Source organism: Sus scrofa, chromosome 12, assembly GCF_000003025.6.
Source record: "Sus scrofa isolate TJ Tabasco breed Duroc chromosome 12, Sscrofa11.1, whole genome shotgun sequence".
NCBI lineage: Eukaryota > Metazoa > Chordata > Mammalia > Artiodactyla > Suidae > Sus > Sus scrofa.
The window spans coordinates 47534405-47556897 of record NC_010454.4 but is presented as its reverse complement, the minus strand read 5'-3'; the positions used below and the strand labels follow the sequence as shown (position 1 = coordinate 47556897).

General features: G+C 53.9%; 1 protein-coding gene and 1 long non-coding RNA gene across 3 annotated transcripts in view; one reads left to right on the top strand and one right to left on the bottom strand.

Annotated features, from left to right (window-relative positions):
* The window catches only part of LOC110256070, a 16125-nt gene extending 13904 nt beyond the window's left edge, over nucleotides 1-2221 (top strand). Inside the window, exons 6-7 of the long non-coding RNA XR_002337297.1 lie at nucleotides 757-911; nucleotides 1770-2221. This is a non-coding gene — a long non-coding RNA (uncharacterized LOC110256070). The remainder of the gene's footprint in view (nucleotides 1-756; nucleotides 912-1769) is intronic.
* Nucleotides 1-22493, bottom strand: part of DOC2B (double C2 domain beta) — a 28854-nt gene that overhangs the window by 1339 nt on the left and 5022 nt on the right. Inside the window, exons 2-8 of one of the 2 annotated variants that reach the window (XM_021067535.1) lie at nucleotides 19686-19765; nucleotides 16733-16807; nucleotides 13945-14054; nucleotides 13682-13808; nucleotides 4345-4502; nucleotides 679-760; nucleotides 1-66 (exon numbers count right to left, since the gene is read on the bottom strand). The exon at nucleotides 1-66 is cut by the window's left edge and continues 31 nt beyond it. In XM_021067535.1, the coding sequence (XP_020923194.1) occupies nucleotides 1-66; nucleotides 679-760; nucleotides 4345-4502; nucleotides 13682-13808; nucleotides 13945-14054; nucleotides 16733-16807; nucleotides 19686-19765 (698 nt within the window). Of the gene's footprint in view, nucleotides 67-678; nucleotides 761-4344; nucleotides 4503-13681; nucleotides 13809-13944; nucleotides 14055-16732; nucleotides 16808-19155; nucleotides 19448-19685; nucleotides 19766-22493 lie in introns of those variants that run through there. The other variant, XM_021067536.1, reaches the window with a different exon arrangement.

Below are 22493 nucleotides of genomic sequence, written 5' to 3'. Positions count from 1 at the left end.
ATCCCAAACGGTGATCTCCAGGGTCTTCTTGGCCAGGTCCCCATGCTTAATCTCGTAACAGAATTCCTGGTGGCCCGAAGGGGAGTGTCAGGGCCAAGGCCGCAGGGCCTGGAGGCGGCCAGTGGCCAGGGCACAGGAGTGGATGGCGATGGTCTCCCACCCACCTCACCCGCGTCCGTCGGAGGGCCAGCTGGGGTCCCCAGGGTGCCCTTCCCCCAACCCACCTGCCCCTTGGTCACTGAGGTCCCCAGCATCTCCTTACTGCCAAGTCTTTGCACATGCAGCGGCCCCGGTGTGCATGCCCTCTCTTGGGTCTGCCTCTGGGGACCCCTCCCTTGGTGGAACCCTCTCTCCCAGCAGCCACCGGGGCCCTTCACCCTCTGGCAGCACCGTCTCCGCTGCCCCTCCCACCTCCCCACCTGCTGCCAGGTCCCCTCTCCACCAACATGGGTACAGTTCTGTCAATTCCAGGCCTCCCCTCACCTCTAGATGCACCAACCTTGGCTGGGTACAGCCTGGCCTCACTTCTCTTCCCCCCACCCCCTGATAGCTGGGGGCTCGCCTGTCAGCCCCTCCCTGCCCCCCAGCTCCCTAGGGAAACGGGGTCCAGTCCCTCCAGGGCTCCCTGCCCTGCGGTGGGGGCAGGGGGGCGCTTTCCCGAGGCTTCATCCCTCGTACCTCGTTGAACTCCGGGTTCAGCGTTTTCTTCTTGACCGCTGTCTTATGCTTGGATTTCTTGTCCACATCTGGCTTCAGGTACCTGCAGTATAAGCCAGCGACAAGCAGAGGTGGGGAGACGCTCTGAGGACACATGGAGCCGGCAGGGCGTGGAACTGCTCCGTCCCCGCTGATTCCCCAGCCTCCCGTTCGTCCCAGTTGTCGGATGTCCCCCGCTCTACTCTGTGACAAAGGTGAGTGGTCAGCGGCCGTAGGAAAAGCCTGTGGCTCCTTCATCAGCTGGACCTCGGTTCACAGCCCGTTCCTGATGTCACAGAGTCCCCTCCGTCCCTCTCGGAAAGAGGACTTTTCTTATTTCTGCAAATCTAAGTTTCCCAAAGCTCACATTTCCCACCAGAAAAGCAGTTTTAGCAGAGTTCGTCCCTCGTTAGAGCGTTCCTTTTTTCATAGCAGATGACAGAGAATCCACAGGCCCTAAAATTGATCTTAAATATGAACCGTGGCAGTTTTCAGCATCATCCCTGCGTTGTACAAGCAGCGCCACTACGGGACTGGGGCTCCGAGGAAGGAAAAAGGCCTTCCGGGCAATGAGCACAGTGCTTCCCACAGGAAGAGGCCAGCTCCCTGCATAGGCATCGGCTGCCAGGCGCTGATGCACAAGTGGAGGGACTGGCCCAAGGTCCCACAGCTGCTCAGCACAGGGCCAGGCCCTCTTGACCTTTGCAAAGCTTCTCACCCTGTCCCTGCCCGGCCACTGGCGTGACAACTGCCCTGCCCCCTGCTGAGGGGGCTCTGGGCGTGAGGACCACATCCGTCACACCCACCACGAGCTTCCCAGCACGGAGGGGATCAGAGAACGTAGAAAGTGGTATCTTGGGAGTTCCCAGGGGGTCCCATCTCTGGCGTTGCTGTGGTGTACAGGCTGGTGGCTGCAGCTCCAATTCGACCCCTAGGCCTGGGAACTTCCCTATGCCATGGGTGCGACTCTAAAAAGACAACAACAACAAAAGAAACGGGTATTGCACTGTCGCTTTCCTGGGCAAAAAAGTTGTGACTGTCATTACGTAATGACCTATATGGATTCATTACAGGAAAGACTAGAAATTAAGCACTGACCGCGTGGCGGTGGGGAGAGGAGCGAAGACATGGTCTCTCCCGCAGCCTCAGAGAGCCGCCGGACCCCGCGACCACCCCGTGCGCTTCGCCACCAGGGGACCTGGCGGACAGCCTTCAGCTCCTCCACCTGGCAGGTGACCGCTCGGCCACGCGGGCCTACAGACCGCACTCCGGGCGCACTCGCCCAAGCATTAGCTTCCATGGAAGAAGCTAGAATCCCACTTCCTTTATAAGAAAGTCTGGAAAACGCAAACCTATGGCAACAGAAAACAGACCAGCCGTGGCCTGGGGCCAGGGGACCTTTCTGGGGCGATGGTGTGGGTGTCTGAGCCGTGGTGGTGACCAGACTGCAGGTCCTTCTCCCTTCAAATGGGGAGAGACCTGCTGGATGTAAGTTATACCTCAGTAAACCGGACTCTTTACACAAGCTGGGGGGTTCCTTGACCCCCCGTCAGAGACAGTGAATTTCTTCATTTCCTCACTAGCTTCCACGCGCTTCTAGATTCTTTGCTTGTTTTGCTTTGGGGGCCGAGGAGGGATGGGGGGTCCTGCACTGTGGGGGCGTCTCTCAGCCCTGCCTTCGGAAGCCGCTGGAAGGAAGTGGTCCCAGGCTCCCCACGGCTGCTGTCCATCCAGTGATTCCACTCGGCCCCTGCCAGGGGTTGGCCTGTGCCCTCATCCCCCTGCCTGGAGCCCCTTCCCGCCTCAGCCTCCACTGCAGGGGGGCTTCCCGAGGGCGGGCGGGGCGGGGCGGGGTGGGGCCCACCTGGGGCCTCTCACCCTCCCTCCCTGTCAGGACCCCCTCTGGCCCTGGCCACTGACTCCCTACCAGTGCCACTTCTGGTCCCTTCTGCTTGCCTGAGGCCCTTAGAAGACACCAGGGGCTGCAGAAGGAAGGGGTTGCCCCTGCAGCACAGCAAAGGGGGCCTGAGCACCTGCCCCGGCATCTCGCCTGGGGAATTTTACTCAGATGTGGGGGTTCCTAGGCCGCTGGGGTCTCCCTCCGATAGCGGGGGCCACCCACAGAGCTGCCTGGCTTTGAAAAGCTATGCTGCCCTGGCCTGTGCTGGAGGGTGGCCGTGGCTGCAGCTGGCCCAGCCGCTCCCACACTGGCGGGGGACCCTCTGTGGTGCCAGGCAAGACCCTGCGTTTTGGGTGACCCAGCATGGCACCCTGGAATGCCTGTCAACTTGGCAGGTGGGCACTGAGCCTAATTTTAAAATTTCACACCATTTTGACTTCAGGGCCTATTTTCTTCCCTAAGAAAACACAAGCATCACAGAGACAAGTGGAGGCACCGGCCGTCGCCAGGGACCATCGCTACAGTCTCCCACCGCGGGCTCCCGTCTGCAGTCTGCTTTGGGCTCTGCACGCTGGGCAGAGGGGCCACGTTAATTCATCGGGCCCTCAATCATTCACTTCAATTGCATAATGCTCCACATGGAATTACTCTGTTCCTCTGCTGATGAACACGGGGCTATGGCCAGCTTCTCGCGCTCGCAAGCAATGCTGCAAAAGCAGCTTACGCCGGGCCCTGGGTCTCAGGACACAGGCCTGGCAGGGAAATGATGGGGCCGCAGGCGCAGACACCTCACCAGGTCACCACGCATCCCTCACTTTCCCTCCACTGCCTTTAAGGGTCTGACTGTCTTCTGAGCTATCTCAGCATTTCCTCTCGCGGCGTCTCTGACCCACTGCAAATCACGGTTTTGTAAATAGTTGAGGTGGGGGCCCAACTCATCGCTTTTTAAGCAGAAAACCAGCAGGCTGCGTGATGGCCTTTGTCACCTGAGCCTCCTCACCATCCCCTGAGGCCAGGACCATCCCTGCTTCTGTATCTTAATGCCTCTGTCCCTTTCCCTGAGCAGAGACACCTCCTTTCTGCTGAGCCAAGGCCTCCCCCTCAAGACGAGCTCACTGTGAACGCAGACGAAGGGCCACCTTTGTTTGGGGGGAGCCCCCGAGCACAGACGGTGGTCACTGAGACCCCTGCTTTATCCCCCTCCGAACGGCCACTCAGAGCTAGGCTCCCAGCCTGTCCTGTGTTCTCAGCCCTGGGGTCACCGGGCGTGGCCCCCGAGTTAGCGTCTCTCCCAAACGCGACCATGAGCCCCACCTGGCAGGGCTGGGCAGACCCTTATCTGTCCCTGTGGCCCACCATGGCACCGCCCACGTGTGCCCAACCCTAAGTCCTGATGGAGCTCCCACGTGGCTCTCCCGTCCCCTCCTCCAACCTGCTCACGGCCCCTCCTGGGCCCCCCACTCACAGTGAGGCCTGAACCAGCCGTCAGGAGATCACTGCCCTCCGTGTCCCCGGGGAGCCGCTCGGCTTCTCTGGGGATCAGATTCCTCATCTGAGAAGTGGGTTTGGCCAGACTCGACGCCCAGAGCTCCCCGAGGAGCAGGGAAGACTGGACAACCCTGTGGGCACAGCGCCCCCTGTGCTTCACACAACTACGCGCCACATGAGCTACTGATCCCGTCACCTGGACCTCCTGTCCCTCGAGGAAGGAGCACGACGGAGGCGGCCGGCCTGGGCCGCACACTCACGTTTTCACGTAGGGGTCCGAGTAGCCGTTGGCGTCCATGGCGGCCAGGTGTGCGCAGCGCACGATGCCGACCAGCAGGCCCTGCTTCTGCGAGCTGTACTTGAGGGAGACGAGGATGCGGCCCCGCTCTTCCAGGGACTTGTCCTCCGACTTGTCCACCTGTGGGGCGAGCGAGCGGGCGGGCTGTCCCTCGGCTGTCCTCCCCCGCCCCCTCCAAATGGAGCCCGCTGGGTGGTGAGGGGTCATCCCCAGCCCCGGCCCCCTGGAAGCTGCTTCCTGGAGCCTCTGATCAGGGAGCAGGGGGAGCCCCTTGGGAGGACCCCGAAGACAGCTTGGCACAATCCCAATCCCAGGGGGTGCCAGGAGGCAAGTGGCGGCGGGGGAGCAAGGAGACAGGTGGGCAAAGACCCCAGCCCCCTCCTCCTCCAGCAGCTGCCCAGACCTCTTAGGCCGCACCGTGGCCTCCCCACCCCAGCCAGCCCCATGCTTCTCCGTTCCTCGCCATCCTGAGGTCAACCCATTCACTCACCTGGAACCCCTCTCTTTTATCCTCTGTCCTCCCAGTCTGAGCCTCATGACCCCTGAGGGCCCCCCTCCCCAAGGCCTCTCTGCCAGTCTCCTCTCACATGCAGTCACTTGGCCCTTGACTGTCCTCTGCCTGGCACTAAAGCAGTGCCTCATGTGGCCCCTCACAGGCAGGGGCTCCTGTGAGGTGAAGGAAGGCCCACCTTCCCCAACTCCCACACCCAGAGCAGACATGGCTAGTTGATCACCGAATTCACCCTGAGCTCAAACACAGCCTCAGCATCTTCTCCACACAGTGCTCAGAAGATCTAAGTAGACATTTTTCCAAAGAAGATATGCAGATGGCCAAAAGGCACGTGAAAAGATGTTCAACATCACTAATTATTAGAGAAATCAAACTCAAACTACAATGTGGTATCACCTCACACCAGAGTGTCCATCATCAAAAAGCTACAAATAATAAATGCTGGAGAGGACGGGGAGAAAAAGAAACTCTCCTACACTGTTGATGGGAATGTAAATTGGTGCAGTCACAATGGAAAACAGTGTGGGGGTTCCTCAAAGAAACAAAAATAGGGCTACCATATGATCCAGCAATCCTGCCCTGGGCATATTTCTAGAGAAAACCATAATTCAAAAAGATACATTTGGAGTTCCCACTGTGGCTCAGCGGAAATGAACCCAACTAGCATCCATGAGGATGCAGGTTTGATTCCTGGCCCTGCTCAGTGGGTTAAGCCTCCAGCATTGCCATGAGCTGTGGGGTAGGTCACAGACATGGCTCAGATCCTGTGTTGCTGTGGCTGTGGTGTAGGTCGGCAGCTGTAGCTCCAATTCGACCCCTAGCCTGGGAACCTCCATATGCCATGTGTGGGGCCCTAACTCCCCCCCCCCCAGCCCCATAGATTATCATACTAAGGGAAGTAAGCCAGACAAATACCATATGGTATTGCTAATATGTGGAATCTAAAAAAAACAATACAAATGAACTTATTTACCAAACAGACTCACATAGAAAACAAATTTGTAGTTACCCAAGGGGAAAGGCTAGGGAGGAATACAGTAGGAGATTGGGATTAACATATACATATTATTACATATAAAATAGATAACCAACAAAGACCTACTGCACAGCACAGGGAACTAGATATAATAATGGAAGAGAATGTTAAAAAAGTATATGTAGATATTCTTTCCATCCAATAGCAGCAGAATACACATTCTTCTCAAGGGCACATGGAATGTCCTCTAGGATAGATCACATTCTGGGTCACAAATCAAGCGCCTCAGTAAATTTAAGAAAATTGAAATCATATCAAGTATCTTTTCTGACCACAATGCTATAATGACTGGAAATCAACAACAAGAAAAAAACTGCAAAAAACACAAACATGTGGAGACTAAACACCATGTTACTAAACAACCAACGGATCCCTGAAGAAATCAAAGAGGAAACTAAAAACACCTCGAAGCAAATGACAAGAAAAGACACAACAATTCAAAACCTCTGGGATGCAGCAAAAGCAGTTTTTTTAAAAAAATTTTTTTATTTTTTCCATTATCGTTGATTTACAATGTTCTGTCGGGAAAAGCAGTTCTAAGAGGGAAGTTTATAGTAATACAAGCCTACCTCAAGAAAAGCTCAAATAAACAACCTAACTTTAAACCTAAAGCAATTAGAGAACAGACAAAACCCAAAATTAGCAGGAAGAAAGAAAAAAAGATCAGAGCAGAAATAAATGAAGTAGAAATGAAGAAAACCATAGAAAAGATCAATGAAACGAAAAGCTGGTTCTTTGAAAAGATCAACAAAACTGATACACCCTTAGCCAGACTCATCAAGAAAAAAAGAGAGGACTCAAAACAATACAATTAGAAATGAAAAAGGAGAAGTTACAACAGACATTGCAGAAATCACAAAGCATCATAAGAGACTACTACAAGCAACTATATGCCAATAAAATGGACAACCTAGAAAAAATGGACAAATTCCTAGAAAAGTACAATCTTCTAAGACTAAACCAAGACAAAATAGAAAAGGTGAACGGACCAATCACAAGTACTGATATTGAAACTGTGATTTAAAAACTAACAAACAGAAGTCCAGAACCAGATGGCTTCACAGGCAAATTCTATCAAATATTTAGAGAAGAATTATCACCTATCCTTCTGAAACTATTCCAAAAAATTGCAAAGGAAGAAAAACTCCCAAACTCATTCTATGAGGCCACCATCACCCTGATATCAAAACCAGACAAAGATACCACAAAAAAATTAAGAACAAACAATCCAAAAATTTATATGAAGCCATAAAAGACCCAGAATTGCTGAAGCAATACTGAGGAATAAAAACCAAGCAGGCGGCATGACTCTCCCAGACTTCAGGCAATATTACAAAGCCACAGTAATCAAGACAGTGTGGTACTGGTACCAAAACAGATGTACAGACCAATGCGACAGAATAGAGAATCCAGAAATAAACCCAGACACCTATTGTCAATTAATCTTTGACAAAGGAGACAAGAATATAAAATGGGAAAAAGTCTTTTTAGCAAGTGGTGCTGGGAAAACTGGACAGCTGCATGTAAATCAATGTAACTGGAACACACCCTCACACCATGCACAAAAATAAACTCAAAATGGCTTAAAGACTTAAACGTAAGACAAGACACCATCAAACTCCTAGAAGAGAACACAGGCAAAACATTCTCTGACATCACCCTTACAAACATTTTCTCAGGTCAGTCTCCCAAGCAACAGAAATAAAAGCAAAAATAAACTGATGGGACGTAATCGAACTGACAAGTTTTGCATAGCAAAGGAAACCATAAAAAAAAAAAGACAACTTACAGAATAGGAGAAAATAGTTTCAAACAATGCAAATAACAGAGGATTAATCTTTAAAATATGCAAACAACTTATACAACTCAACAGCAAAAAAATCAAAAACACAATTGAAAAATGGGCAGAAGACCTGAATAGACATTTTTCCAAAGAAGGTAAACAAACAGATGCCAACAAGCACATGAAAAAATGTCCAACATCACTAATTATTATTAAAGAAATGCAAATCAAAACTACCATGAGGTACCACCTCACACCAGTCAGAATGGCCATCATTAATAAGTTCACAAATAGCAAATGCTGGAGAGGGTGTGGAGAAAAGGGAACCCTCCTGCACTGTTGGTGGGAATGTAAATTGGTACAACCACTACAGAAAACAGTATGGAGGTACCTCAGAAAACTAAATGTAGAACTACCATATGATCCAGCAATCCCACTCTTGCGCATATATCCAGATAAGACTTTGCTTGAAAAAGATACATGCACCCATATGTTCATTGCAGCATTGTTCACAATAGCCAAGACATGGAAACAACCTAAATATCCATTGACAGATGAATGGATTAAGAAGATACGGTGTAGGAGTTCTCGTCGTGGCGCAGTGGTTAACGAATCCGACTAGGAACCATGAGGTTTCGGGTTCAATTCTTGCCCTTGCTCAGTGGGTTAACAATCCAGCATTGCCGTGAGCTGTGGTGTGGGTCGCAGACGAGGCTCAGATCCAGAATTGCTGTGGCTCTGGTGTAGGCTGGCAACTACAGCTCCGATTAGACCCCTAGCCTGGGAACCTCTATATGCCGCAGGAGCGGCCCAAGAAATGGCAAAAAAAAAAAAAAAAAAGAAGATATGGTGTAGATATATGCAATGGAATACTACTCAGCCATAAAAAGAACTGATGCCATTTGCAGCAATGTGAATGGAACTAGAGACTTTCATACTAAGTGAAGTAAGTCAGAAGGAGAAAGACAAATACCATATGATATCACTTGTATCTGGAATCTAATATACAGCAAAATGAAACTTTCCACAGAAAAGAAACTCATGGACATGGAGAACAGACTTGTGGTTGCCAAGGGGGAAGGAGTGGGATATGCTGGGAATCTGGGGTTAATAGATGCAAACTATTGCCTTTGGAATGTATAAGCAATGAGATCCTGATGTATGGCACTGGGAACTATATCTAGTCACTTACGATGGAGCATGATGGAGGATAATGTGAGAAAAAGAATGTATATATGTATGTGTGACTGGGTCACTTTGCTGTACAGTAGAAAACTGACAGAACGCTATAAATCAGCTATAATGGAAAAAATAAAAATCATTTAAAGAAAAAAAATTATAGGCCAATATCACTGATGAACATAGATGCAAAATCCTCAGCAAAATACTAGTAAACTAAACCCAGCATACATTAAAAGGTCTGTATAACACATGATCAAGTGGGATTTATCCCAGGGATGCAAGGATTTTTCAATATCAGCAAATCAATCAGTGTGATACACTACATTAACAAACTAAAGAATAAAAACCATATGATCCCCTCAATAGATGCCAAAAAAGCTTTTCACAAAATCAAACACGCATTTCTGAGAAAAACCCTTCAGAAAGTGGGCATAGAGGGAACCTACCTCAACATAATAAAGGCCATATATGACAAACCTACAGCTAACATCATTCTCAATGGTGAAAAGCTGAAAGATTCCTGTTAACATCAGGAACAAGACAAGGATGTCCACTCTTGCCACCAGTATTCAACACAGTTTTGGAAGTCCTAGCCATGGCAATCAGAGAAGAAAAAGAAATAAAATGAATCCAAATTGGAAAGGAAGAAGTAAAACTACCACTGTTTGTAGATGACATGATACTATACCTAGAAAATCCTAAAGAGGCTACCAGAAAACTGTTAGAGCTCATCCACGAATTTGGCAAAGTCACAGGATACAAAATCAATACACAGAAATAGACTGTATTTCTATATACTAACAGTAAAGATCAGAAAGAGAAATTAGGGAAACAATCCCATTTACCATCACATCAAAAAGAATAAAATACCTAGGAATAAGGCTTCCTAAAGAGACAAAGGACCTGTACTCTGAAAACTATAAAATGTTGATGAAAGAAATCAAAGATGATGCAAACAGATGGAAAGATATACCATGCTCTTGATCAATATTGTCAAAATGACTATACTGCCAGAGGCAATCTACAGATTCAATGCAATCCCTATCCGATTACCAATGACATTTTTCACAGAACTAGAACAAAATATTTTAAAATTTGTTTGGAAGCATAAAAGACCCAGAATAGCCAAAGCCATCCTGAGAAAGAAAAATGGAGCTGGAGGAATCAGGTTCCCTGACCTCAGACTATACTACAAAACTACAGTTATCAAAACTGTATGGTACTGGCACAAAAACAGAAATACAGATCAGTGGAACAGGATGGAAAGCCCAGAATTAAACCCATGCGCCTACAATCAACTAATTTATGACAAAGGAGGAAGAAAATGCAATGGAAAAAAGACAGTCCCTTCAATAAGTGGTGCTGGGAAAACTGGACAGTCACATGTAAAAGAATGAAATTAGAACATTCCCTAGTACCATACACAAAAATAAACTCAAAACGAAATAAAGACCTAAATATAAGACCAGATACTATAAAACTCTTAGGGGAAAACATAGGCTGAACACTCTCTGACATAAACCACAGCAATATCTTCTCTGAACCGCCTTCTACAGTAATGAAAATAAAAACAAAAATAAACGAATGGTACCTAATTAAACTTAAAACTTTTTGCATAGCAAAGGAAATCCTAAACAAAATGGAAAGACAATCCACAGAATGGGAGAAAATATTTGCCAATGAAATGATAAGGGATTAATCTCCAAAACATATTAACATCTCCTGCAAATCAACACCAAAAAACAAACAACCCCATCAAAAAAGGGACAGAAGATCTAAACAGACAATTCTCCAAAGCAGACATACAAATGGCCAAAAACACACGAAAAGATGTTCACTATCACTCATTATTAGAGAAATGCAAGTCAAAACCACTATGAGGTATCACCTTACACTAGCCAGAATGGCCATCATCAAAAAGTCTACAAACAATACCCTAAAAAGCGAAAAAAAAAAAAAAAATGGAGTTCCTGTCATGGCTCAGCAGTTAATGAATCTGACTAGCATCCATGAGGACACAGATTTGATCCCTGGCCTCGCTTGGTGGGTTAAGGATCTGGCATTGCCATGAGCTGTGGTGTAGGTCACAGAAGTGGCTCAGATCCTGCGTTGCTGTGGCTGTGGTGTAGGCCAGCAGCTACAGCTCTGATTCGACCCCTATCCTGGGAACCACCATATGCCACAGATGTGGCCCTAAAAAGCAAAAAAAAAAATTCAAAAAGTCTACAAACAATAAATGCTGGAGAGGATGTGGAGAAATGAGAAGCCTCTTACAGTGTTGGTGGGAATGTAAATTGGTGCAACCACTGTGGAAAACAGTATGGAGAGTCCTCAAAAAACTAAAAATAGAATTACCAGGAGTTCCCATCTTGGCACAGTAGAAACAAATCTGACTAGGAACCATGAGGTTGCAAGTTCTATCCCTGGCCTTGGTCAGTGGGTTAAGGGTCTGGCATTGCCTTGAGCTGTGGTGTAGGTTGCAGATGTGGCTTGGATCTGGCATTGCTGTGGCTGTGGTGTAGGCTGGCAGCTATAGCTCCAATTAGACTCCTGGCCTGGGAACCTCCATATGCTGTGGGTGCTGCACTTAAAAAAAACAAGAAAAAAAAAAGTAGTATTACCATTTGATCCCAGCAATCCCACTCCTGGGCATCTATCCAGAGAAAACCATGACTCAAAGAAAAGATACATATACGCCAATGTTCACTGCAGCACTATATACAACAGCCAAGACATGGAAACAACCTCAGTGTCCACTCCCCCTCAACAGAGGAGTGGAAAAAGAAGATGCGGTACAGATACACAATGGAATATTAGCCGTAAAAAGGAAAGAAAGAATGGCATCTTCAGCAACATGGATGGACCTAGAAATTATCATGGTAAGAAGTTAATAAGACGGTGAGAAACCAACATCATACGCTATCCCTTACATGTGGAATCTAAAATAAAGGATACAATGAACTGCTTTGCAGAACAGAAACTGACTCACAGATGCTGAAAAGCTTATGGTTTTCAGTAGATATGGAGAACGCATAATTTTTACAGGAGCAGGTAAAATCTGCAAGGTACTATCGAGATGAATCTTCACTGCCAAGCAGATATCCCAAAAGGCACCCTTGTCACTGTGGGTTCCGGACCAGGACCAAAGAGCTCCTACTAAATTCAAGCAAGGCTTGGCCAGGCCCTGGGCACATCCTGTGCACAAGCCTGCACCCTCTCACCTCACCCCTGGCATGAAACACGTGCTCACACGTGAGTTCCACGCTCTCCCACGCACAGGTGTTTGTTTACATCAGGGATCAAAATTCAGGAACACAACTCCAGCAGGAGTTGATGTCGCTTTTTATAAGTGACATAGATCATTAGATCATCCGGACAACCCGGGTCACGTGTGAGTAGGGAGTAAGAATAAAATTGAAAAGGTTCCCTCTACCACGCAAATGTCTACAAGGAGGAGAGAGTGTGATGAGAAAATACAATTTGATCAAGTTATGCAAAAAAAGACAGAGCTGGGATGCTGGGAGGGAGGACTGGACCAGGACAGGCTGTGCTGAGCATATGTCCCAGGGCCCAGGCCCTGCTGGGATACAGGCACTTGGGGGACCCCTGCTGGGCTCTGTCCTCTCAAGCCTTCCCCTTGCCCAGGCCTCGGGGCATGCGGGAGAAGTCCTGGGGAGGGGACCGTGGCCTGAACACCATGCAGTCTGGAAGGCCCAGGTTTCTGAGGACCTCCTGGCCAACCCCTCCCAGCCAGGTGGGCCTGGGGGAGCGGGGGTGCGGGCTGAGCAGGGGTCTCAGCGGCCACAGACAGCGAGGGGGCAGAATCGGTTTTGACATCATTTTCTTTTGTTTGTTTGTCTGTCTTGCCTTTTCTAGGGCCCCTCTGGCAGCATACGAGGCTCCCAGGCTAGGAGTCGAATCGGAGCTGTAGCTGCTGGCCTACACCAGAGTCACAGCAATGCAGGATCCAAGCCGAGTCTTGGACCTACACCACAGCTCACGCAACACCGGATCCTTAACCCACGGAGCAAGGCCAGGGATCGAACCCGCAACCTCATGGTTCCTAGTCAGATTCGTTAACCACTGCACCATGACAGGAACTCCTGTCATCATTTTCAAACAAGGGCAATTTCTAGGAAAGCGTTATCTTCCATCTTCTCTGGCTATCTCTCAGGCACCTCAAGCCTAACACATTCCCGTTGAGCTCCGAGCATCCCCTAGTGGCTCCTCCACATCCTAGTTAAGGACCCTTCATCCTCCAGGTGCTGCCCCCCAGGCCTGAGTCCTGCTCCTGCCTCCACCCGCTGGTCTCCCCGCCCTTGGCCTCCACTCCCTCCCATTCTGAGGAGCCTCTTCAAAAGTCCTCAGATGCCTCAGCCCCTGCCCAGCACCCTCAGGGCAGAGGCCGGAGTCCTCCCCGCGCCCACCCTCTGCACTCACCCCGCACCCCCCGCTACTCTCTCGCCCCGCTCAGCCGGCCTCTTGCCTGTGCCTCCCGCAGGCCGTGCGCTTTTCCACACAAGGCTCTGCACCTGCTGGTCCCTCTGCTGGGAATGTCCCCTGTTCGCTGGGTGAGCCTCCCAGAGCACCCATCCCGCCTGACAGCCCTCTCGCGCTTTCCTCTGCGGCCCCGAGCCCTGCCGGACTCACAAGGTGTCTTCTGGGTGTTTATCTCACGTTTGGTCGTCTCCCGCCCAGGCCTCGTGCTCCCGGTCCTGCACCCCCGGCAGGGTGGCCCCTGGACCCCAGCGGAGCCCGCGGCTGGAGGGCGCCCGCGGCGCACTCACCGGCAGCTGCTTCTCCAGGCAGATGCTGAACGTCTTGGTGTGGTTGGGCTTGAGCTTCTTCAGGGGCACCCGCGTCTCCCCGATGAACTCGTTGTGGCGAAATTTGTCCTCGTCACACACGGAGATCCTGGAGGGCAAGGGGACTCTCAGTTGGCTTCCCGAGGCAGCAGGGATTTGCAAGCGGTGGGGGGACGGGGGTGGGGGGGCGAGGCTGTGCGCGGCGGGGGCGCTGGGGGAGCCGGCCGGCCGCGGGGCCCACCCACCGCAGGGTCTTTCGGATCATGTCTTCGTCCGTGATCCCGTAGTAGGTGAGCGTCTCGTTCCACGTGGGGTTCAGAGTGTTTCGAAGAGTTTTTGTTCTGAGCTTATTTGCCTGGAAGAGCACAAAGGATCCCCTGAGTATCAAGGAGAAGGGTGGACCCTTGAACGGCCCCAAGCACAGCCTCTCCCAATCCCCTGGGGACCTCTGCACACGCCACCTTCCCCAGCAAAGGGGGACTAAGGCTGCTGCTCAGCTGACTTCAAAACGGCCAGATGATCCGGCCGTGTCACCCTGGGGTCCTTAAAAGCGGAAGAGGGAGGCAGGAGAGTCAGAGAGGTGACTAGGAAAGTCAGAGAGGAGGCAGCACTGCTCTGAAGACGGAGGAAGGGGCCGCCAGCCAAGGGGGGGGGGTGCCTCTTGAAGCTGGAGAGGAGCCTCTCCCCCAGAGCCTCCGGAAAGCATGCAGCCCTGCTGACAGTGGATTTTCACGCGTGGCACGCGCACTCTGCAGAAGTGGAAGGTGAGCCGTCTGTGGCGTCTTAACCCATGAAGTCGGTGGTCATTTGTTAGCACAGGCCTAGGAAACTACAATAGGAGGACCCTGCTTCTTCGGTGTGTGTGCAGATGTGTGTATGTGTGCGCGTGTGCGTGTGTGCGTGGAGGGTGGGGGAGGGTGTCTGTAGGAGGTGGGATCTGGGCTGTTGGAAGCCCAGCTATGGGGCTGGACTCTCCTGCAGCCTCCTTGCCTTTGCTCAGGCTGTTCCCTGCCTGGAATGCACCCCTCTGCGGAGGATGCCTGGGGGCTGCCCCCCCTCCTTCCTTGGTGCTTCCAGAGGGCTTGGTTCTGAGACTCCTTGCTTGTCTTGCCCCCTTTACACGCTAAGCTCAGCGTCCAATTCTCTCCGAGGTCTGCCACAGACTGGTCCAGGCTTTGTGTCAGACAGCCCTGGGTTCAAATCTCAGCCCCACCACTCACATACGCTCCTTGGTGCCCAGCAGGTTATGTACCCTCTCTGAGGGGTCAGGCTCCCCGCTGTACAAAGGGCCTAACACCACCTTTCTCTCAGCCTTGTTTTCGGGAGCCTTCTTTCCAAGGAGACTGTGCTCTATAAAATGCTGCCCCATGCAGTAAATCAACCCCTTGTGGGGTCCCTGAATCTTGGCAGCCAGGTACAGCGACCTGAGGTCCCAGGAGTCTAGAGAGGCACAATCACAGAGCTCCCGAGTTGGGCACCTTCCCCTGGTCACATGGGGCCAGCTCTCACCTCCCTAGGGGTCGCCCAGCAGCCTGAGGACACAGAGGCCTGGAGTGGAAAGCCCGCTCTCCACTGGTGCAGGCGGGGCCACCGAAGGTTCCTCCGCTGCCCCGCCATCCCTACCGAGGGAGAAACTGCCCCTCCTGAGCCGCCCCCACCCCTCCGCCCCTGACCAGCGGGAGCCTCATCCAGGGCTGTAAGCCCCAAAGTTAACTCAGGTCCCAGCAGCCTGTGGCTACTCAGCCCCATGTGGCCACTAGGGGGCGGGACCGCCCAGTTGGTGGGCAATTGTCCCCACTGGTGATTCTTCCTCTCTTTCAGGTGTCTCGAGGGCCTCGAAGGAAGTTCCCAGCCCTGGCTTTGGAGAAAGAGGCCAGGACAAGAACACCAGCCACCAGGCTCTGCTGCTCAGGCTCTGGTGTCCTGCATCTCACATCCCTCTGCCTCCACCCAGGTCTCTACTCAGAAACAAAGCTGCTGGACTCCGGGCCCGCCCCCCACCCCGCATGGCCTCTGCCTGACTCAGCCCTGAGACGTCGGTGGGTCCCAGGGCCAGGGAAGGACCCGATTCTGAAAAGATGATGTGACCGTCTTTCCCAGGAAATTGCAAATAAACCTACACTGAACTGTAAGACTATGAAAGGAAGTCTAATCAAGCTCTGAGCTTCTGGGGCTAATGGCCAACCTGATGCTTTGGCTCAAGAGCGAATTAAAAAAAAATTTTTTCCCCCATCTCCTTTCATAGATGCACCCGTTGGGCTGGTCTGCCTGTCAAGTCACCTGGTACAGGAACAAGGGTCCTGTCGTCAGATAATCTGGGTGGAGGCAGATCTTCATCCCCCTGGTGGAAATCACAGAGGGCCTATCAAGGAATTAAAGGCTCTGCTAAGTCCTGCAGTAAAGAAACCTGTTTAGGGAGTTCCCATTGTGGCTCAGTGGTTAATGGACCTGACTAGCATCCATGAGGATTCGGGTTTGATCCCTGGCCTTGCTCAGTGGGTTAAGGATCCAGCGTTGCCATGAGCTATGGTGGAGGTCGCAGATGCTGCTCCCATCTGGCGTGGCTGTGGCTGTGGCAGAGGCCAGCAGCTGTAGCTCCAATTTGTCCCCTAGCCTGGCAACCTCCATAGGCTGCAGGTGCAGCCCTAAAAAGCTAAAAAAAAAAAAAAAAAAAGCTAAAAAAAAAAAGAAACCTGTTTAGCAATGTTTCCCAATGCTCTCTAGCCACAGAACCTTTTGTTTACACATAGCATTAACCATCAGTTGGGGATGTTTCTTAACAAAACGCTGGCCTGGAAATTCTCTGGGGGAATCTCCCCAGCTTGGCGGGCAGATGGTCCTGGGAGGCCTAGAGGATGCGGCTTGGGGCTGACTGGGTGCTCTGGGTGGAGGGCGAATGAACCCATCTGCTTGCTTGGGCTCTGAGTGGGTGTGGGGGCTGTGGGCCTCCCTGGATGCCCCAAGCCCAGCCTGGGCCCCAGTCACGGTGGGCGGGTAGAGCCGATCAGCAGGCCCAGGGTGGGCCCCCCTCACCTTACTGGCTCCGGGCAGGAGGTGCAGCTTGACGTAGGGGTCCGCCAGCCCGTTGTGGTCCATCGGCTTCAGGCCCTGAGCAGAGGAGAACGGCAAAGGGTGGAATTAGGGGGCTGGGGACCCAGAGCGGCCAGGGCCTCTGGGAAGCTGGGTCGGCAGGCCTCCCTGCTCCCAGGGCCTCTGGGCTGGGTCCGCTCATGACCCTCTGCGTAGAAGCAACCTTGCCCCACCCCCAGGATGGGGGAGCCAGTACGGCGGATGCTGGGGGACTCTCCCCTCCCCCAGCACTTGGCCCTGGGCAGGGGACATGGGGCACCTGCCATCAGCCTTTCTCTTCCCCTTATCCCGGAGGCCAGGTGACTCGCCTTTCCCTGAACGAGGCCCTCGTTAACCCGCTGTGGTCAGGCCCTTCCTACTCCCCGATTCCCTTCCCCCTGCTCCTCGAACACCACGACTTCCCTCACCGACCCCAAGTCCTTGGGACCCGCCGTCCACTCATCCACACGCTTCCCTCCGTGGCCAGGGAGAAACGTCCCCTGTCCTGGACACCAGGCTCAGTCCCTCTCTGGCTTTGCCACAGCCCCCAGCCACCCTGTGTTCCCGGAGGCCACACACACTGGGCAACCACGGAGGGTCCCTCCACAAGATGGCACCCCTCATGCACTTCCAACAACCAGCCAGGTGTGCCCAGCCAGGGAGCCCTTGGCATCATGAACAGACAGGGGCTTAGCTGACCTCCTGCCCGTTCTTGTTTCTGAAAGCTACTTTTTTCCTGGATGGTGCACGGGGATGCAGGGGGGCAGCTGTGGCATGTGGGGGGCAGAGCCGGCAGCCCCACGACACCATTCAAAGGTGAACTGCAAGCGGGGAGCCATCCCGCCTTGGTTTGGAGGAGCCCTCGGGTGGGGGTGAGATCTGAGGTGGGGGCTTCTGATTTCCCGCTAGTGGGAAGGGGCACGCAGGTTTCAGAGCCAGGCTGGTCAGGTCTCGGCTCCCGCTTTGCTGTGGGAGTGGATGAGTGCATGTGTCTCCTGAGCCTCTAGTTCCCACATCCTGGGGTGGCTGTAGGAGCTGAGGCAATGCTGGCGCGAGGCCTGGCCGGCGGCACATCTGCTCCCCTTCCCTACATCCCAGGCCGCTTGGAAGGTGCCAGAGAAGAGGCCGAGGGCGGAGGTGGGGTGTCTGAGCTTTGCTCTGCCCCATGGGGCTGGTTCGGGATGAGGCTGGCCCATCGGAGCGTATGCCTCTCATCCCGCCTCTGACCCTTTCCCTCGAGAGTGGAGCCTCCCAGGACTGGTGGTGCTCAGTTCTCCCAGTTCTGCTGCGGATGCAACCAGTGCGTGCGTGCGTGCGTGCGTGTGTGTGTGTGTACACGTGTGTGGGGGAGGGGAGGGGAGGGGGCGTCTCCTCCAGGACAGCATCAGGAACAAAGCACTTAATGCCCACAACAACACCACTGGGGGGGCGGGCAGGCCCAGGGGGGATGATGAACCCCGTTTTACCGATGAGCAAACTGAGGCTGCTCTGACCACCTAGAAGGAAGGCTGGACAGAGAACCCCCGCAACTCCCGGCCCATCAGCCTCAGCCTTCCCACTCCCTGGGGCTCCCCCCTCCCCACACCCAAGCCCCGCCCATGCCCGCCCCCCCCACTGCTGCAGAACTGCCTCTAAGCGCCAATGAACTGGACAATGGGGGAGTCGCCATGGCTCACGGTCCTCCCGTCCCCACCTCTGATGCCATGACTGATGCAATCCTGGGGGGACATATACACCCCCGCCAAGTACACGTACACTCACACAGCCTCTCTGGAGCCCAGGTAGGGAGAGCGAGGCACACGGCACGGGGTAGGGGGGGTGCTGGGGTCTGGGTGGGGAGGAGAAGGGATGGCTCTGGCCAGAGTGGCCTGACAGCCAGTGCCCACTCCCAGCCCCCGGGCCTGGATAACCTCTACACAGCTCGGTGCAGGGAGAGGGGAAGGGGTCTGCCCAGGGCCCGCGGCCTGCCCCCACCTCAGCGCAGCTGGGTATTATCAGATTCCCAGCTTGGCATAGAGAGCAGGTGTGGAGCCCCTGGCGGGAAGGCAAGCGTGCCCTGCATCCCAGCCTGAGCAGCACCCAAGGAGAGGGCAGGGCGGGGATGGCTCAGGCCCACCGGGGCCACTGCTCAGCCCTGCCAGGGCAGTCAGCCATGGGAGCCCAGGCCGAGTGGGCCCAGGCAGGCAGAACCGGGCAGCCTGCCCCTCTGGGTGGGCAGGGCCATGAGAGGGTGGGAAGAGGGGCAGAGAAGCTGGCAGGGTTGGGGGGGCAGCTTGGGGTGGGGGCTGGGCCCGGGCGGCTCGGCCGGAAGCTCCTTGCTCTGCCCCAGGCCCAGGCCCTTCCCCAGCTCTGCGGGGAGGTTCTCCAGGCCGCAGGGCCGCCCTTACCTTGCGGGAGAACATCAGCTTGGGCACCTTCCTCCCAGAGGGAGCGATGCGGTGGGGGGACGAAGGGAACAGGATGGCTGAGAACACAGAGCTGACAGGTGTCAGCTGGGGCCAGGCCACGGGGGGTTTACAGACACCCCTCACCCACCCAGAGAGCGAGGGGGGCCGGTGTGAGCAGGGCCGTTGGAGCCAGAGGTCACGCCAGCCACTGCTGGGGCGTCCAGAGGCCCGGGTGCTGAGAACCTCAGGCTGAGGCATCCGAGGCCCACCCGCCCCCTGGGCCTGCAGCACAGGCCGGTCACCCCCCGCCTTCCCTTCCCTCCCTCTCCAGCTCCCCAGCTCCCCAGCTCAGGGGGCCTCTGTCCCCTCAACCCCCTACCCCTGGCTCCCCCTCTCCGGCGTCTCTGTTTTACTCTTTGCCCAGACGCCTGGCCGCTCAGGGCTTCTCAGCTGAGATGACGTGGCTGAGAAGGCTCCCGGCCCTGTGCCCACGGCACAGACGCGCCCTGGGTGCGGGCGGCGGGGCCTACCTTGGCCTTGCTGATGGTGCAGTGGAGGGCGTTGTTCTCCTGGTCGTAGAGCAGGCTGAAGTCCAGCGTGCCCAGGGCGGCTGCGGACAAGGAGGGCTCGGGTCACGCAGGGGCCGCCTGGTCCCCGACCCCTGTGCTGTCAGACGAGAGGCCGCGGTGCCCACGCCGACTGCCACCGACGGAGGCCCTTCTGCACGCCAACCCCCCCAAGCCGGGGAGGGAGCTGAGACTCAGGGGGGTTAGGCCCGTCACCCCCAGATACCGTGAGTGGCGGCCCAGAGTCCAACCCAGGCGGCGGGCCCCTGAGCCCTGTGCCGTGCCTCGCGGCCTGTGGCTGGTCCAGCCTGGGCTCCAGGCCTCAGTCCCCCCATCTGCTAGCGGTCACAGGATTGTGAGAAGGCAGAGCTCCGCGGGGCTGCAGGCCCTGGACTGGCTGGTCCGCTCACCACCCCTCAGCAGCACTGGGGGCTTCGGCTCCCCGGTCTCTCTGGCCCCGGGCAGCCCTGGGGAGGCTGCGAGGCGCCAGCTGGGCCCTCATGCTGCAACCCTCAGCCTCTGAAAGGCAGGGAGTAACTCCCAAGGGTGGGGCGAGGTTGTGGGCCGTGAATGGATGCAGCTGCTGCCCTGGGCGCGATCACTCACAGCAGCTGTGGCCCTCGATGCTGCCTGCGCGGCTCCCAGCATGAAGGCAGGCGGGGGTTGCGGGGGGCAGACCCTGGGGGCAAGTCTCTGACCTTGCGATGCACATTCACAGAATGTGTTTAGAAGCCTAGGTCCTGCTTGCAGGCTGCCACATTGGTCAACTGGCACCTCATGCATGCATTTATTCATTCATTCTCTACCAAGTGTTTACAATAAGCCAGACCCTAGGAATGACGATATCAATAAGGCAGGGTTCCTGCCCCAAGGAAAGCACGGCTTAATGGGAGGGACAGATGAGAGGGATTTGCCACAACAAAGTCTGGTGGGTCAGGATCGATGAGGGGCCCAAGGGGGATGCCTGGTCTGGATGTGGCCTGGGGCCATCAGGGAAGGCTTCCTGGAGGAAGTGACGCTTCACCCGAGCCATGAAAGATGAGCAGGGCTTAGGCCAGTGCACAGTGAGGCTGGGAGAAGGGGTGTTCCAACCACAGGCCAACCTAGGAGGCGGCACATGTAGGGTTAGAGATCCGCCCTCTGACGTCTGACCATGGGTTCAAATCCCGGGTCTGCATTTCCTGGCTGTGTGACCTTGAGACAGCTTATCTAGTCTCCTCGTGCCTCAGTCTCCTCATCTGCAAAATGGAGACACAACAATATCCACCTCACAGCACTGTGCTTTAGCAGCGTGCCTGGGGTATAGAAAGTGCTCGCTAGATAATTATAGAAGGAACAGATCCATTTAGGTGATTTTTCTAGATAACTGTACTTGCCCCTCTGAGACACCTTCTGGAATGAACTCATTCCAAACTGGATCATTCCCCTCCCAGCCTTTGTGAGCAGAATACACAAACGGTCACTTAGGCGTCTCTGAACAGCCTGAGTCATTGTTGTGACTACTTTCCGGTGCTGGGTGTCAGAGCCCTGGCCCAGAGGGGCGGGTGAGATGACTCTTCCACCCAGGGATCCCAGTGGCCACTCTTTTTGAGGCTTTTCTGCATGTTTCCCTGCTTCCTCCTTTGCTGTCAGCTTGCAAGTCCTGTTAGAGTCCTTGCCTCTGACGGCACAACCCACCCACCCACCCTCCTGTTTCCGCTACAGAAGCAGGTGAGAATACCTGTTAATATTGCGTCTAAACTAAAAGTCAGTGGGCCTCCAGGGGAGTCTAAAGTTCTTTCTCCCGAGTGGAGTGTGTGCGTGCTTTCGTCCATCTGTACCTGCCTTTTGCTGTGACACCCTAGCCCCCCTCTGCAGGTGGGCAGCTGAGGGTGCAGTGAGCGGGCTTTCTATAGCCGCACCTGTAACCACTAACAGCCACGGGCCCAAGGGTCTCCGGGCTCAGGCTTTAGTAATGACACTCTGCAAAGCTCTTGGCTTTGCTAGACAGTAAATCAGTCTCTGTTCCCTTCAGGCCTAGCCTATGGCTTGTTCGCCCCAGATATGAGCTTCCTGAGGGCAGGGACCATGCCTCGGCCACGCCTGTGACACCAGCAAAAAGCAGATGTTCTATCCCCATGGCCGGTCTAATCCAAACCAACTCGTTCTCCAGCTGCTCCCGGGAGCAGAGATATGGGGTGATCGTCTATGTTAAAAAACACAGTCCACTGGAATCCCGCCGTGGCTCAGCAGTAACAAACCCGACTAGCATCCATGAGGATGTGGGTTCGATCCCTGGCCTCCCTCAGAAGGATCTGGCGTTGCCGTGAGCTGTGGTGTAGGTCACAGATGCGGCTGGGATCTGTGGCTGTGGCTGTGGTGTAGGTCGGCAGCTGTAGCTTCGATTCGACCCCTGGCCTGGGAACCTCCATATGCCGCCAGTGTGGGCCTAGAAAGACAGGGAGAAAAAAAAAAAAAGTAAAATAAATAAATAAAAAACACAGTCCACGATTTCTGCCTGGTTCCCAATCCCACAGAAGGACAAGCCAGCAGCCTGAGTCCCCACTCGAAAACCCAGCTCCAGGCAGGGCGAGGGGCCCTTCCACCTGCTCTACAGTCGTCTGCCCGACGGCTACTCAGTGAGACCTACACCTGTTATCACTTCCCAGAAGGAACTGGCAAGCCCAGTACCGCCCCAGGATGGGATTGATGAATTTCTTTCATCTCTAATGCAAGTTTCATAAGAAGTAACAGTTTATAAATAGAAGCTCGGTCACCATTTTGAGAGACTTC